Here is a 19,007-nt window from a genome sequence, read left to right as displayed (position 1 = left end):
CCAAATGTCATTCGAATTCGAATCTAATGCTTTTCCCATAATTTCCTGTCATTCGGTGTTTGTTAGTTGTTAAAAGCTACGGTAATAAAAATTCCTTCTTGTTTCACCAATCCATAGCACTATAAATTGCATGAGCCATACATTTTCATACCCACATCAAACAACACAAATAATCAAAGCTTTAATTTGTTGAACATTTCCATTTTCCAAACCATGGCTAACCCAATTCCAATTCGTGCATGGTCTCGCTTGGCCTCTCTAAGATCTTCATCAGCTCCCAATCCAGAGTCACATCCTAAACCTCACACTTCAGAACCTTCTCTTAAAGCAACAAACACTTGCTCTCGTGACAATAATGAAAGTGCCACCAAATCTCTACCAACATCACCAAATGTTCACAACCCAATGCACTCTCAAAAGCTCAAACTAATTACCCCTATGACCTTTCCACCCGCCAAATTGAAGGTTCACCCTCAGCCAAGGGTAGAAGTGACCATTGAAAAGCCTAATGGCAATGCTTCACTGAAGACTGAACCAGGAGAAATCCAAAAGCAAGGCAATGGCCCAAATGAAAAACAAGTGACAAACATAGAAAATGAAACCAAAGGGAATGGTATTCAATCAAAGCTTTCGAGTTCTGAGGGAAATGGCATAAGGGTCATAACAATTTCAGGGGAAAACAGAGGTGCACACATGCAAATAACCAAATCCCGAAAGAAACAACAACAACCCATTCATCACAAGATGGGAAATTCTGATGGTGAGAAAGTGAGAACACTATCTTCGCCTCCAATGAGAGGTGTGTACGGGAACAGCAATGTGCAGTGTGTCAACAACTCAATGTTGTTCCACACTAGTTTAACCAACCATGATCCTGGAATGCACCTTATTATCCCAAAAAAGCCAATTGGTCAAGGATTCCATCTCAAGGAACGTGTTGGTGGTCAACGCAATTGATTTCAAGGTGGCGTTTTCACTTTTAAGCTACTTCTTCTTTGTTTTGAGCTTATTTATGGTGTGATTGATATGTACTAAGTAAAGAAAATAAAGGCTTAGTTGTTCTTTTGAGGAAAATAAAATAGAGGCCAAGTTAGAGTGGCCATCAAAGGAAAAATTATTACATGGCCTTCGATCATGTGGAAACGGCTAATATTTATGTAACCACATTTTTCAATTAATGAAAATATATTAATAAAATCGTGACTATGACTTATATATTAACTACTCCCATCAAAGAGTTTCCTGGTGGATTCTAACTTCTGTTCTTCATGTTTTGAGGAGCAGAGCACAATGGAAGCGACAGTAGGAACTAATTAATATGCATGGCTTAATCCACGAACTATGACTATTTTTTATGTGATCGGAAAGATAGCCCTCAATTGCTATATTATTGGGGTGATTATGTAATGTCAGTATGTTAAGAATCACAGATAAAAAAGAAAAGAAGAGAAAAACAAAGGATAACTTCTTTAGCCACTTCTCATAACTGAATGAAAAACCTGGCTTCAGTAAAACTTAATTCGGATTCCTAAACATAATTTTAAGTTTGATTTATTTGATAAAAAATATGATTAAGAAGAGAGAGCTACTAAAAGTTGCCAACTTAGGTTTCCAGACAATGGATACTTCTGTAGCATTGTAATGAATAAAGGACAACAATATGGAAAACCAACAAATGCATAGTTTATTAAAGTTACAATATGTATAACACATTAGTCCTTACTCTAAATTTTTTGCTCTTGCATAATATGACTATAGGAGTGAATTCTTGAACAAGGTACATGTTCTGAAGTCTCTCCAAAGAGAAAGCTTCATGCTTAAGCACTCAACAACGGTTATTTTTGCGTTTCATGATTATATATGTGTGAAAAGTTTCCACAGAATAAATGAAAGGCATAGTTGACACGAGAAAGAAAAGAATAGAAAGTCGTACTTTTGCCGCAAAATAGGAAGGCAGGGAGCGTAGGGCTTAAAAAAATGTCAAATTGAAAAACATTACAACCTTTAATTTAAGTTTTTTTGACTCGTATAGACAGTGTAGTTTTTTATTTTTATGGTTGAACAACAAGTCAATGAATTATACTATTAGTTTGAAACACAACCATCGCTAGCTAAAAAAAATGCTAATAAAGTATTCTTAAGATGTATTTTTTTAAAAAAATAAAAATATTATTAAAAGTATTTTTTAATTTAAAATAAAAATATATTTTAAATTAAATATTATTTAATCAATATTTTTAGAACACTTGTTAGAAAGAATCATTTTAAAATAAGAAACATTATAAACACGTTATCTAATATTATTTTTATTAGAGAAAGTCACGTAAAATTTATTACATAATATAAGATTCGTTTGAGTTTACTCCTTATTTGATAGTTCTCGTATAAATTTAATCTAATATAAAAAGCATGTTAAGAAAATGTTCTTTAAAAACTCGGTTTTTTTTTTTTTAACTTTACAAATTCGGTTGTTATTCTACCTAAATATTGTCAAACATTTCTTTTGGCAGAACATATTCATTAGTGGCGTTAATTGGATGTCTTCGATAAATTGAGTTAGATTACGAATTCAGTTGTACGTTATGGTTTGGGTGAACATATTCATTAATTGGGCGTGTTAAATGGATGACTTCGATAAGTTAAATGGGTGACTTCGATAAGTTAAATGGGTGACTTCGATAAATTTTGAGTTGGATTACAAATTCAATTGTTATTATTTCTAAAAATTGTGAAACACTTCTTTTGGTTGAACATTAATATTTCATTAATTAGGCGTGTTAAATAGACGACTTTAAAATTTTGAGTTGGATTACAAATTCAATTCAGTTGTTATTCTTCCTAAATATTTGTCAAACACCTCTTTTTGGGTGAAAATATTCATTAGTAGGAGGATGTTAACCGGATGACTTCAATAAATTTGTGTTGAATTATACTTCCTCCTCCTTTCCAGAATATACGATGTGTTTTTTTTTAAAAAAAGTATTTGTTACATAATATATGTCATTTTACAAAATCAATGTTATATTAAATATTTTTTAAGACAACTCTTAATAAATACTTAGTATGAATAGTGCATAAGAATAAATGAGTCATTAATTAGAGAAATAATATGTTAAAAAATTATCTAATATTTTCTTTAAAATTCAATAAATTAATTACATTCCTTAATACTTGTAAAAAATCTTAAACAACATAATATTATGGAAAATAGAGAGTAATCAATGGGTAAAAAATTGACTTTCAATAAATATATATATATATATATATATATATATATATATATATATATATTATTGAAAAAATTTTAATTTGTTAATTAGAATGTTAATTTTAGTTAGAAGAGGAATAAAACTTGTGAACTTTTCTCTCATTCCTCCTCCTTGACTTTCAATATATAAAAAGAGGAAGAACCATTTGTTTCATTAAAAAATAATTTAATAATCCAATGACATGGAAGAAAAGTAGCAAGATGAATCATTAATAACAATAACTCAAATAATTCAACCCATTAACTTTTTTTTTTAATATGGATGGATTGAATTTATTTGTAGATGGATTAGTTAATTTTTTGGAAGCGTAGATAGATTAGTTGGATTATAGAAATATAGATCTATTTTCTTTTATAAAATCACGAAATTTCGTTCATATCAACTATTAGTTGGATTTTTTATGCTTTTATTTTTAAAATTTGTCAATTCTAATTTAAATTTAAATAAGATTTTTAAATTATAAATTTTGACACATCATGTCAAATTAATAAAGATATGTATATATCTTATAGAATATAATTTTTATTACAGTGACAAAAAATTATTACGTGTATATTTTTTCATTTCTAAGATATGTGATTTAATGATCATTATTTAATAACGATGATATTTTTTTTTATCTCTTATTGATTTTATTTTTATTTTTTTAATCAAAGTCCATGTATAATAGATTAAAAAATCACTAGTGAAATAATTAATTGAATCATTTAAATAAAAATATTTTTTTAATTAAATTTTCTAGATATGGTCACCAAAAAAAGAAGCTAATTAACGCTATAATGACGCATGGACGAATCAATGGTTAATGTGTTTACTTATTGGTTATTGATTAGTTTATTCCCACTTCAAAAAGAAAAATGAATCCAAAGTTTAATTAAAAAATTATAAAAAAAATACCTTTTTGTTACCTATTCTCGAACACATGCACATCCGTTGAGATTTATGTGTTGCAGAAATGGGATACTATATCTTGAATCATCTATGGCATCAGCAACTTTAATTAGTTTTTGTTAGGGGAAATCACTTGAAGCATCTTGAAAACGAACGAATAGGAAGAAAAGAGATAGCACTAGAATGACAATACAAGCAACATCGTGGTGGAGTCACATTAGAGCTGACTAGCATGCCCTAATTAATGTTTTTGCAAAACTGTTTTGGCATTTTGGGGTACGTAAGATAAATTTGGTTTGGCTAGTCCGAAACTTTAATATTGTTGTGTTCAATATTTTTTACTTTCCTTGATGTCTAGCCATTGATAAATATTTTCTAACTTTTCCCTAGTATACAAGATTTGATGTTGCCCGAATCAAATCCAACTTATTCCTTTCACCAAAAAGGAAGAAACCAACTTGTTCTGTGAGGGAATTTTGTTTATTCATTGGCAACCAACCATGCATGCATGCAAGTATGAATGAGGTTATTTTTGGGATCATGATGGAGCCGCTTTAAGCACAGTACCTACAATCCCCCGCTCATCATACTATAGTGGTTAAGAACTAACAAATACCACATTCCACAATATATACGATTCTCTGTGGCTGAAATTTCAAAAACGTCCACACTTGATCATGAAAAGCATTTGTTCATTTCATATATATATCAGGAATCTAAATCTAGACAGTCCACATTTTGAAAGATTTTTTTTAGGGCCTTTTAACCACAATTTAAAAACTAAACTGATAAATATTGTTGGATGTATGTACAAATTAAACATAGCAGGGATGACAATTGACAAATATATGTGGCAAGGACGATTAATGTAGTCATCTTACCGTTGAATTTTCACATTGCAATGAATTATTCAGGAAAGGCTCCATGTACGATGTATGAGAGTATAAATTCGCCAGAGTGTGGACCCCTAAAGTAAACTGATTCTTTTTTTGCTATACCAAAAGTAAAGTTTTGTAGTATCACTTTCGCAGATACGAATATAGCTTGTGTCAGCTGGAAATGCCAAATCGAATCTTATGCTTTTCACGTTTTTCTGTCATTCCGTGTTTTGTACAAGGTAATAGGTATTTTCCTCATGATCTAATAAATATTCCTTTTTATGCGACAAGTTGTGATTTATGATTTCCTATTGGATCAGCATATTGATTCACTCCATCTATAAATATTAAATAAGATTGCATGAGTCATACATTTTCGTACTCACATTTCTGTTATAACATCTCTTGTCATTGCATTGAGGTTTGAGTATTGAGAGCATTTCAAAACGCCATGGCTAACCCAATTCCAATTCGTCCATGGTCTCGCTTGGCCTCTCTAAGATCTTCTCCTGCTCCAGAGTCACATCCTAAACCTCACACTGCAGAACCTTCTCTCAAAACAACAAACATTTTTTCTAATGACAACAATGAAAGTGCCACCAAATCTCTATCACCAACACCACCAGATGTTCACATCCCAATTCAACAAAACCTCAAACCCACTACCCCCATCACCTTTCCACCTACCAAACTGAAGGCTCAGGCTCAGCTTCAGACTAAGATATCTGAAGAAGAAGGGAACATTGAAAAGCCTAATGGAAATGGCAATGGCATCGGCCAAAAAAATGAAAAAGAGATGACAACCACAGAAAACGAATTAAAGAAAGAGAAAGGTATTCAGACAAAGATTTCGGGTTCTGGGGGCCAATATGGCATAAGGGTCATAACAATTTCAGGGGAAAATAAAGGTGCATGCATGCAAATAACCAAATCCCACAAGAAACCCTATCCCAAAATGAGATCTCTGTATGCTAACAGCAATGTGCAGTGCGTGAACAACTCAATGGTGTTGCACAGTAGTTTAACACACCATGATCCAGGAGTGTACCTTGTTATCCCAAAAAAGCCATTAGGCCAAGGATTCCACCTCAAGGAACGTGATGGTAGTGGTCAACGCAATTGATTTCATTAAGGTGGCATTTTAAGTAATTTGCTAGACCTATAACCCCATTTGGTGGTAGTGATTTAAGTTCTTTTTTCGTTTTTAAGCTTATTATGTATGGTGTGATTGATATGTCTAGAGAAAATAAAGGCGTGGCAAGCTTGAGAGAAACAATTTGGAACCGCCAAAATGATTATGCTGATAATATATAGAATAATTGTAGTAATTTTGACAATATTAATTTTATAAGTGATTGTGAGTCTTTAATTATACTATTCAAATATTAATTATTGTTTAGTTGCCTAAAACAAGTTGTTTTTGTTGTTATTGCTGCAATAGTTAAAGTTTTAAAGTTATATAATTCATGCAAAATTGTATGTAAAATTAGTGGTGCATTTATTGTTAATCATTACAATATTTAATAAGATTATTATCATTTAAAATATAAAATAATTTTAATTTTATGTGTAAAAATAACTAAAAATTATAAAAATTATTATTGACTAGAAGTTAGGAAAAAGAAAAAAGAAAATCAGCCACTCAATACAAGATGTACGTAGATCTAGCAATAAATATTTTCTAACTTTGCCCTATACAAGATGTGATGTTGGCAGAATCAAATCAGACTTTTTGCCGTGAGTGAATTTTATTAATTGGCAACCGTGCATGATTAAGAATACGAGCGAAGTTATTTGGAAACAAAATCAGGATTCTCTCCAGAAAAAAATCCATGCAGCCAAAATCCTGCAAAATCAGAGACCTTGATTGGTCATTGTACAACAAAGAAGGAGAAGAGAGTATGTAATCAATGGTCCTGATTTTGGCCCTCTAAGAACAGAAAGCATAATCCACCGTACAATTACTACATCATACTAACTGTTGCATGCGAGTCTCATTCCATAATGTATATGATTCTCGGCGGCTGAGATTTCAGAAACGTCCACACTTGATCGATCATGAAAAGCATTATTGTTCATTTCATATCAAGAATCAAGATAGTTACAGATCCGATCTGATCAAACAGTAAATTTGTTAATGCAGAACCTTCCATAATTGCTCACATGGTTGTAATTATTTAGTTTTATTTTATCGGAAAAGTAAGGGAAGTGGAACCCTTGGATTAGTACAATTGCTCAGGTGTAGGACATTCAAAATATATGCATGCTTTTAGTCAACGATTTTTTAAAATCTGTGGGCATAGTTGAAAAAACCGTTTCCTATTAGAATTGACCACGACCACCTAGATCACAACTAGAAAACCGTTGTCTAAACCTTAGGCCACAATTTTTTCATTTCAGGTCACGGTTTCCTTTCGTTGCCTTAAGTCATTTTTTTTGTAATGATATGTGGGTTTGCATGAAAAGTTTTAAAGAGTTTTTTGTTTTTATTTTTTTATGGCCTTAAACAACAATTGAACCTGATGAAATGTTCCTTCTATGCATGTGTATCAAAGCTGACAAATGTAGCTTGATGATGGGGTCTACAACTATATAACTAAGGAAACAGATGTAATTAATATTCATGTTACGGTTGACTTTTCATGTGATAGTAGATTGGATTGAATTCTCAAACGTACACGCATGCATGAAACTAAAAATTAGTCAGACTTTGGGCTTCAAAAGCAAATTCTTGGATGGAACATCACTTCGGCGGTACCAATATAGCTTGTGTCAGCTGGAAGTGACAAATGCCAATCGAATCTAATGCTTTCTATATAGATGTTCTCACTTTCCGTGTTTGCTACTAGCTAGGTAATAGGTTTTATGTATTTTTCCTCTTCATTGCCCTTTTCTCTTGTACTAATGAAAAATCCTTGTTGATAGAGCAAGTTGTGATTTTATGATATCCTATTGGATATCATAGCATTAATTCATTATGGTATCTATAAATAAGATTGCATGAGTCATACATTTTCATGCTCACATCAAACAAGCCTCCTCATTTGCATTATTTGTCTTGAGTTAGCATTTTCGTTCCAAAAACTCCATGGTCAACCCAATTCCATTATTAATTCGAAGCAACAAACACTTCCTCTCATGAAAAAAGCAAAGAAAACGAAACGAAAGGGAAAGGTATTCACACAAGGCCTTCGGATTCTGAGGCCAATGGCATGAGGTCATAACAATTGCAGGGGAAAATATAGGTGTTGAAATGAAAATAACCCAATCCCAAAAGAAACAACCCATTCACAAGAGTGAGAAAGCTGTGAGAACACTATCTTCACCTCCAATAATGAATGTTTTGTACAGTACTAAGAGCAATGTGCAGTGTGTCAACAACTCAGTGGTGTTCAACACTAGTTGCATTCACCATAATCCAGGAATACTACTGTACCTTATTATCCCCAATTAACACGCCATTTGGCGAAGGATAAACTCCAAGATGCTATACGTTTTAAGTTAGTTCTTCTGTGTTTTAAGTTTTAACCTTTTGGTGTTATTGAAATGTAGTAGGTAGAGGAAATAAAGGCTTAGTTACTAGTTAGAGTGGCCTTCATATATAAATCATGGTGTGTTCTAACTGTTGTGCTCCATGTTTTGAGGAGTGGGGCTAGGTGATATCCATAGCACAATATATGGTAAGGACAGTAGTAATTAAGCGCATGTTTTTGTAAATTTAGGTTTATAACTGAGTTTCTAAAAACATGGTATTTTTTAGAGTGATTAAACATGGTATCATAATAAGTTTACTCTCCAAATTGAGTTTGGAATTTCTAAAAAAAAAAAAAAAAAGTGCCTAATAATATGCATGGCTTAATCTACGAACTTGGTTTTATGGAAGCTTAATCCACAAACTATGACCATGTTTTTGTTTACGAATAGGAATCCTTAATTGCCATATTATGGGCACGATTATGTAACGTAGGAAAATGACAACACTACATCTCATTTTTTTTTAGAAATATGTGTGGAAAGAAGAAAAATGAAAAAATTAAATAAGTAAATTGCACTATAATCTCTTAAGAGATGCCAGCATTATACTTAGACGTGACAAGAACTTCAAACTCCCGTATATCCACCTGAATCTGCCATTGATGGAGAATAAATGCTTTAACCCAATATCGGTTTTACTTGACTTTTTAAAACGGAACAGAGGCGAGTATCTAATAACATGTACATGTACTATTACATTTTTTTTACAATATTTTTATTTGTAACAACGCGCGCACACATGTAAGATTTTATTGTTTTAATTTAAATTTTCTGTAATTTTTAAAAACTTAAATTAATTAGTTTAATAGTTAAATAATTTAAACTATAATAATAAGTAAATAGAAAAATTAAAATTACAAATTTAACTAAAAATATAATTTAATTCTTAATTCATAATTTATTTATTTATTTATTATTTTTATATTTTATTGGAATTGAAATATAATCAATTATAAATTAATATATAATTTATTTAAAAAAATATATAAATAAACTAAAATTATAAAAAAAATGTAGTTGATTACCCACTAATTTTTCAGAACCTGAAAAAACTTGATATGAATGGAGGTGGATATCAAAATTCTAAACTCATCTCAATCTATACGTTCAATCTTTGGGGAGAATGAGATGGAGAAAGTCAAAGTCATTTCAGACTCCCTCTATTGTCATGCTTAATTATACTGTTTTTTGTCTTTTATGTTAAAATATACTCCAATCTAGTCAATTTAACATAACGTCTTTAAATTAAATTACACTTCTCTCCTTAGAGAGATACAAGTCTTATACCACATTCCCTTGTTATGTTAAATTGTACGTAGAATACATTTTGTTCCCCTAAGAGATATGATATTATACTATTATTATTCCTCCTCTCTTACGTTAAAATATACTACTAAAGAATAAAAATGATAACATTTTAAAATTTATTTAATTAAAATATATATTAAAAAAATTGCACTGCTCTCTAAAATTATTGCACTGAAGTATCACACCGAAAAATTAATATATTTAGAAATTCCAAAAACAGAACAAATTAAGCAAAGTAGAGATATACAAAATTCTGATACCAAATATTAATTTAGTTTTTGATCTAATCTAAATATGCAAGTAAACAACCTATACAGCATATTAATAAGCAACCTATTTGATAATTGCATTAAGAATATTATATTATTGATGATTTTATAGGCAACTATCTTAATATTTTAACACATTCAATTTTGTTTGATTTGATTTATAATTACGTTTTGAATAAATTAGAATATATAGCTTTAAAATAGTTTAAATATTTAATTTTTTATCTAATTTTAATTTATTTTGATGTAAAAATAAATGAAAAAGATAGTCCGCATGAAACTCAATTCGAGGTTGAAGGGGCCCAAACTGAAACTTGGTGTGCCCTCAACAAGAAGTGCACAATGAGTGAATTGTTCCTACTATCAAAGATTTAAGCTAAGCGCTAACCTCATGTTCAACACCTAGTGATTTATAGTAGTCTGTTTTGCATGCAGACTAAGCGCAAACCTCACGCTCGGTGCACATGTCATTAAGCAAAAACGAAAGTGTAGCGTGTTCGGCCCTATTTAAGCTCCAAGAATGCAAATTGAAGACAGATTTGGTTATGGGAGTTGTCTAGGGTGAAGATTGGGAAGCTCTTTCCCTTCCTTTCCATAGCTTCCTTACCGTTTTTCATCATTTATTTTATTCTTTTTTTATGTAATTAGATTTACTCATTTTACAAGTTGATGTAACTAAATTCATCCTTATATTTACATTTTGATTATTAATCTGTTTATTGTTCTTTATTAAGTGATATTTTTTGTGTATTAACACTTGGTTTGGCTTGATCACCATTTGTTTGATATTTGTGGTTTGAATTGTCATTGGAAAATATTTTGAACTTAGAAATGGACAGAAACATCTAATAGATTTTGTGTTTAGGAATGGAACAAGACTTGTTAGCCATCTTTTAACTTTTATTTTTAAAGTAAATTACTTGATTAAACTAGTCAAAAGATTGATAGTTTGGTCGAGAGACTTAGATTTTTTTCATCTGAAGGATCGAGATTTGAGTATTTTTGTAAATTGATGATAATAGTTGGGTTTTGAACTAGATGAGTGATCTTTGTTTGCATAAAAAGGTGGTTTAGTGAAATCAATTCCAACCCTTTTATTCTTTGTTATTTTATTTGTTTTTATCGCATTCCACGTGTTTGTAATAATGCCAAAAATAGTTTTTGTTTATTTATGCTATTGTTATTTACATTTTCTCAATCTAATTAAAATAATCATTGTTTTGATAGCCATAGTTAGTGAGTGTAGCTATTTGGTCAAGTATTACGCAAGTCCTTATAGATACGATACTTAAACTTTCATTTTATACTATTTATGCGACTTGATATGCTTGTCAAAGAATTAATACTATTTAGTTATTCATATCAAAATAGCAAAAGCAAATCGAACCTATACATATACAATACAACTTTTAGAGTACCCAAACTTTAAAGAAACTTGATAATATTTGTTTTTGTAAGAGAAGAATATGCATGACAGAGAGAAGATGTGATCATACTAACACTAATACATCCAATTTCATGAAAACTCCAAGTGAGAGTAAAATTAGAATAAGTTAGCTCCTAAGAAGTGTTGTGTTACATCCTTACATGTTATTTTGTAACCAAAAAAAATACACGACAGAGAGACCCATCCAATTTATAGAAGTATGCACATCATAAAGCTCAACAAACGTGAGCAAGGCCTGAGATTAATGCGAGATTCTCGCGTGAAAACATTGTATTGCTTAAAACTCTAGTTAAAAAAAAAGAAGAAACTAATATCCCGATAAATCAGCAAAATATGATAGAAAAAAGAAGAAAGGAAATTCCATCATATAGTGCCTATCACAAGGGTTCCCTATGCCTAGCACCAAATAGTTAAAGTATACATTTCTAGCTAGACATGTTAATGTGATGAATTGCTCTTTCCTTTTAAGTCTAATCCCCATTTCTTATCGTCTAACTCGTATGTATCTTCTTGTCCAATTAACTTTACCTCCTTCTATTCCCCTTGTATTTGATTTAATGCTAACAAATCCTTTCATGTTTTTGATGTTGCTACTCCACTAATCCATTGGGTCACTTAGAATTTTTGTTGTCTCCATCGATGAACGAGGTTTTGCATCGAATTAGATAGCATTTAATGTTCAGAACTACCACCTTACGTTCTAACTAAACACTTTTTAGCTAGACCTTTACTTTGTTAAGGAAAAGATTCAACAACCCCAGTTGGAGGTCCATCATATGCCTTCAATCCTTCATCAAAACAAACTGCTATTATTCACCAAGCTAGTCAATATTTTTCAACAGTGCAAAATACAAACTTAGAGTTCAATATCCTCCAACTTTAAGTTTGCGATAAAGAATTAATGTAACGAGAAGAGTAGAGATCAGTAAGTTAATTTGTTCAATGCTGTAAAAAAAATTAATTTGTTCAATTAGTAACTGAATTGATCCCTGTATCAGTATATAAATGGTAACACGTACTCCTGCAACTAAGTGTCTAAGAATCACCTTTATGCTAAAAAAATCACTCTTCTCTGCTGATTTATTCTTGCTCTTGCAACTAAAAGTTAATTCTTACTCTTTTTGGACAATCTTGTTATGGGTGCGAAGTATCTATTGAATCTATTGAATTTGTCAAAAATTAATTTCTACGGAAAAAATTTAATTAATCACTTCTAATAAAGTCTCACATTTTAGTCATGATTTTTCATTCATGTTTAATACTCGAACCTATGAAACATGCTGCATATGCACGTATATGTACCATTAATGGACATATATAATCGATATATAAAGTCATATAGTTACCTTTTAAAAAAATCTTTCAAAAAAATGTTTTTAAGTAAAACTCGTACATATAATTACTGTAATAACTGTTCCGCGGGCCAAAGCCAAAAAAAAAAAAAAGCTTACTTTTAATTCAAACATATATCAAGAATCGACAATTATGTGCAATATATACTGAGATATTCTAACAACTCCTGTGTTCGGCTCAACTTTTTTTTTTTTTTTTTTGAGTTTATTGTGCCAAACACATTTAATTGAAAAACTCTTAAAAAATTATTTTTATAGAACAAAATATGAAAAAAAAAAATCAGTAACTTTTAAATTAAGTTAGTATGGAGAACTTTTTTGAAGTCTACACGGAATATATTCATGCTTCAAATTTCAACTTGAGCAAAAATACCATCTTTTTCTTAATTTTTCACGGATTTTGCAATTTGACTACTTCACTGGCTTCCCCATTAAATAATTTTCAAAGATTTTAAATTATAATTTTTAGTTAAGTGTTTAAATTCTTAATTACAATGATATATTTATTCAATATCTATTGAACTATTAATTATTTTTAATATATATTGATATTAATAAATTCTGTTTAAATAAATTATTTTTATCATAAAAATATTATTGAACAACAATATAAATTTTTTTATATTTTATCTTTTTATTAATGATTAAATTTATTTAATTAATATTATAGATATAATAAAATATTTTCTAATCATCTATAAAATTAGTTTTAATTAACTGAAATATTATTTTTAATTTTTTAAAGTTAAAATTTCTAAATGCACATATTTTAAAATTTCGATGTATTTTTTATTATCTTTAAAATAAATTTATGTTAATTAAATTAACTCTAAATTATGTTTTTTTTATTTTTATCAATATATTATCTCATTGAGTGAGGTGATAATTTTAAATAAAATTTAAATTTATCAAACGACTTTTAACTTAAAAGGAATTTTAAAATTTTTTAAAAAATACTGAATAACTACTACTATTTTACGTAATCTTTAGAAATGAATTGTATGATTAAACAGTTTTTAATGGGTTCTACTCAAAGGAAAAGGTTATCACCGTCACATTATGGAGAAATGGGGATTGAAGAAGGAAACAAAGGCGCGCATAGAACTAAGTGGTCAAATCGAATATGTAACTATTAATTATCAATCTTACTCATTATTTATTACAAAATAATAAAAATCAGCGTCATTTTGTCTCTGAAATCCATAGTATTTGAAAGTATGAATCAAGGAAGATAATACTACAAATTCTTTAGAGGCAGATAAGGTAGGATAAATTTATGATGATCTGGCATGCAGAGTATAGTGTCCTAAAACCAATTTTAATTGATAATCAAATTTGGAGCAGTTCAGATGGTGATATATATAAAAAAGTTAAATAAATGAACTAATTAAGCTGTATTCCTAAACCAAGTAAAAAACAACAACTTCCATTCTTTTTCTCTTCTTTAAGAAGGGATAGTTTTACATTGTAAGCCCTGTCATAAATTCTATATTAGCACATACTTTTTATTTATGTATTATAATTCTTTAATTAATTGAGTAAGGCCGTGAACCTCTCTTTTTGGGAAGAAGAAAAATCAAAATTTACCACCTCTTTTTGGGTGCAAATGGCATGAGATTATTATAACTCCTAATGGTTATCCAAATTTCACTAATAGTGATTATGTTATTACTTGCAAGATCTCTAAGTGGGTCTTATGTGTGGACAAAAATCTTGCATGTGCGTTGAACAAGATACAGAACACATCTATTTGACAAGGGTGATACCTTCAAACTCGTAAATTTTTTAGCAGGAATGAAGTTGGATTAAGAAAGTGTTTTGCCTTTCATTCATTATATGGCCAATTATGCGAACGTGACCTGCATTCCAATGGATCATTGAACCTAATCACCATTGAGAATCATATACGGACAATGTATCTTGAAACAAAAGAGCCTACCTTTTCAAATTCAGAATTCCATGTTTGATTTTCACGTGTCTTATTCACCTAGCAGATAAGTATAACTCATAAAGTGCATTAATTTTATAAGCAAAAGTTATTTTATTTATTCCATGGCTGTGTTTCAAAACTGGAATTAACAATTAACATTCTGAATCTTTGTACTTGAACCCTTCAACGAACTTAGCCAGCTGTTTTATTTTGTGAGCTGTTTGGATAGGCACTTTTTTAACATGCTTAATTTATACATTATGGAACCAAGATGCCCCACAACATAACCAAGTTAGGTGAAGATCCAAACTGCAAAAGGGTTACCGTTTATCGTTAACATGGCAAGGAAGACTGTACATGCCTAACAAATCAGTCAGAGTGAAGTGTGGGTACCCTTTGAAGGGGGAAAAAGAAAATGGGATGTGGGAAAGAAGATAGAAGGTGAAAAGATGGTGTGGACAAACCTGAAAGCGGTGTAACAGTTGCACTTGTACGGGATGTCTCTACATGTCATTGTCCCATCATCAGTACTGAGATTACAAAGCTAAACATGGAAGCAAACCACATTATTCTAGTTGTTTATCTGTTTACTCTGTCTCTAGTATTTTGTTATACGTACATAACTGCACATTAAATTTCAAAGTGCCACTAGCTAGCTAAGCATTATGTACTAATCCATCTAAGTTCTAAACATGGAGGCCATTGCAATCGCCTTCTATGCATAACTGTTATAGGTCATTTTTGGGACGGCTATATGTCTTTTTATTGAATAAAAGTTTATGTGAATTGGATTTCAATAGCTCAACAGAAGCAAGATTAAGATCAAAACAAGTCCCATGACTAAAAGAATGCTTATAAAAGTATTTACAAATTATTCACTAACAAACTCCACACATTCGTAGGGAGATTCAAATCTAAATTTTTGTATAATATAAGTCTTATTCCTATTAATTGGACCAACTTTCGTTAATATATTAGGAGTGATCTTAAGAGTAGGCCATGCTCTCCTTTGTAATGAAGAATGTTTATAGAAATAGGTACAAACTATTCACTAGTAAAATCTTCGCATCATTAATGTGATTCAAACCCAAACCATTGTGGGATATTAGTCTAATCCTTACCAACAAGATCAACTTTCATTGGCTAACGACTATAGTCACACTGATATGTGGGGGAGGCCTTACTCCTCCTTTGTAATGAACAAGTCTTGTATAATGTATTTTGTATGCTATAGGTTTTCCCTTTTGTCCACAAGAGAAATTGAAAAGAAAATTAAAACAACCCTCTAAAGTTTATTATAACGGTTTAATTAAACCTTACTGGTTTCTAACTTTACTGTGTGTAGAGAGTGTCTAAGGTTCCACCACGTCCATCATTCCAGAGTTATTGCAATAGAGTCATCCATCCAGCTTCATTTCCCTCCTCAAAATTTGCTCTTAACTGTGACTCAAATTTGTAAGCTAGTAAGGTGGAAGTACTCAATAATCATATGACCCACTTGACTATACGCAAATATATGTGACACACCCTTTCAGCTGGGGAGAGATAATAGCAGTTAGCTTTAACAAGAATCCAAAGCGATTTATTTGTTTTTAAGGCAACACTAAGACCCATTGATAGACAATAGATCAAGGGGGCATCCCAATTGGTGCAAGGCATTTGCACAATGCTTCCAAGAAGACAAATAGCTATGAGTCAAAACATAGTACCATCATTTGAATGCCATCCAAATGCCCCTTAACTCTGTTTCCTCTTGGCTAAGCCTCCTTGGAAACCTTCTTCCAGCTAAGCTTTCACTTTCATGGAACATTCTTCTTGTGAATGTCTGGTTTTCCCTCGTGGAAGCTTTGCCTGCTACATTGTCCCTCTTCAGCTTCACACAATCACACTCTGAATTATCGAGCTACTTTTGACATTAATATATTCAAAATTATCCTCATAATAAAAAAAATGGCTACAAATTAAAGTACATTGCTATGCCAGACATTGCAGCATTGAGGAAGACTTGGTTGGACTATAGCCTATACCGTCGTTAGTGGACAGCAAACAAGCGAGAAAATAAATACCTAATTCGTGTAGTCCATTGATTTGATAATATTGCAATCAAAATGTGTAAATAATTGAAGTATATTAGGAAAGCATTCAATCTTGAAACTTGGAGTTGACAAAATGAAAATTCAGGCAACTCTTCTCAACTATAGGAAAAAGGTGAATTTACTACACAATAATTAATTAGTTCTTATTTTCTATACGCGTTAAAAGAATCTTTGAGTATCAAACGCATATATCAACTAATATAGAATTATTTCAATAATTTTAAATTTAAGTCCTCAAAAGAGTTTTATTATACATAACAGTTGTATTCAGCTTGAACAGAAATGTTTACGATGGAGAAAACATGTCTTCTTAATTATTTTCTTTCCATGTAAATATTAACCATACGTTAAAAACACTGAGGCTTTGTACTTGCAGATCATGAGATAAAGTGGGGGTGGATTTGCTATGGCCCTGTAGAGAAAGCTTTTTCCACAAAATTTAAACCAAAAATAGAAAAAAGAAACCATGTGCTCAGGCCCACTTGCAACAGTCACCAAAAGGCTGAATACAGAAATTTAAGTAACTTGGCACATCTAACGTGAATATATATGTATAGTGAAGGAAATATCTCACTACTACATGGATATTTGATTCTTCATGGAAGAAGAAGAAGAAGAAAAACTTCATGTTTAGTTAGCCTTATATCCATGTTGTTACCTAATTGTAACATTAATATTCGATCACTAAGCTCCTTCATGATGAATTTATGTATTCTCTTCTGAAAAATACCAAGATCTTCCTATAATAAATAAAAAAAACATTTTTTGTCTTGAGATGGCTTAGCCAATATTAATTAATTGATCCAACTCGGTGATTAATTCATGGTGTTGAGGTCTTATTAGAAGCAGATGGAAATAGAAGGTAATGCAAGATAATTTATCAAAATTAAGAACTAATTAATGGCATGAGGTAACTCTAATGTACAGTAAGGTGATATTATGGGTTAAATTTAAATTTTCGTATTCCTATTATGTTTCGAAGGATAACGAGCAAGAAACACTAGTCCACAGGTATAAAAAAGTTTTCCTACATTGTGATAGAAGAGAAAATAACAACAGCAAGTAGTTTATTAATGAGACTGTGCACCAACCAGCAATATCTCATGGTCGGATATTCTTTGACAATTCAATGCTCAAACTTGCTAATAAACTTGACGTTATTATTTACGCATAAAAATGATTGAAAATTACGTCAAGAGTTTGTATTATATACCCTCTTCTTGTTGATCTCTTTTTCATTAAAAAAAATCCCAAGAATCGGGAACGAAAGTCCAATCCTCACCATTTGCTAAGTATTATAGTATTATGTCCACAAATATAGCATTCTTCGTTTAGTGAAACCAATATATAGTACATCCATAAGTAAAAAGAATTTACTAAGAACTGTCTATGAATACAAATTAAAAAATTAAAAATAGAAAACATCATATGAAAAGTAATTTATTTAATATATTGCGAACTCAAACTCAAATAGTATTTATTACTTTCATATAAGCAATTAATACATTAAAAGTTAATTAACTACTATTCGATTTCTAATCCTACAGCAGTAACTACTTCAATTGTTAATTTTAGGGTGCTCCCAGCAAGTCTGGTAGTACCAAAGGTTCTCTTTTCGAAATTTTAATTTACAAATTAGGTGTTTTTACTTTTGAAATTACAAATCAATCCTTGTCATTAAGACCGTTAATTTGCCGGAAGGTGCTTTAGATGGAATTGCTGGGACTTGGGACTGGGAAACATGGTGGTGACAATAATGCTTTATTGCTTCATTGAACATCACGTACCGATTTCTAATCCTACAGCAGTAACACCACATCAAAGCCCTATAAAAATTAATTCTCTCTACCCAATCCAAATTCTCGTTGTTGTCTATGTCATCATTGTCGTTTCATCCTCATTGAGAGTGTGCCACCATAATCGCGAGACATAAGTAATAGGAAAGGAGTTAATAGCAATTATTAAGGTTTGGGGTGCATCTTGATATATTTCAACCATTCACCAAAATAATGTTATATCATATGGTTATAATA

At 30.8% G+C, this 19,007-nt stretch overlaps 2 protein-coding genes across 2 annotated transcripts; both read left to right on the top strand.

Moving 5' to 3' along the window:
- The first annotated feature begins 213 nt into the window (after positions 1-213).
- LOC102663882 (uncharacterized) lies at positions 214-957 on the top strand. Its single transcript, XM_006584111.1, has one exon. It carries the CDS (start codon positions 214-216, stop codon positions 955-957), a length of 744 nt encoding a protein of 247 aa, XP_006584174.1.
- Positions 958-5,429: 4,472 nt separating this feature from the next.
- Positions 5,430-6,362, top strand: LOC102663748 (uncharacterized). Its single transcript, XM_006584110.4, has one exon. It carries the CDS (start codon positions 5,490-5,492, stop codon positions 6,159-6,161), a length of 672 nt encoding a protein of 223 aa, XP_006584173.1. The 5' UTR covers positions 5,430-5,489; the 3' UTR covers positions 6,162-6,362.
- Positions 6,363-19,007: the final 12,645 nt, after the last annotated feature.

This window comes from Glycine max, chromosome 7 (assembly GCF_000004515.6).
Source record: "Glycine max cultivar Williams 82 chromosome 7, Glycine_max_v4.0, whole genome shotgun sequence".
Classification (NCBI taxonomy): domain Eukaryota; kingdom Viridiplantae; phylum Streptophyta; class Magnoliopsida; order Fabales; family Fabaceae; genus Glycine; species Glycine max.
Note: the sequence above shows the minus strand (reverse complement) of the source record. Positions and strands in the feature narration are given on the sequence as shown.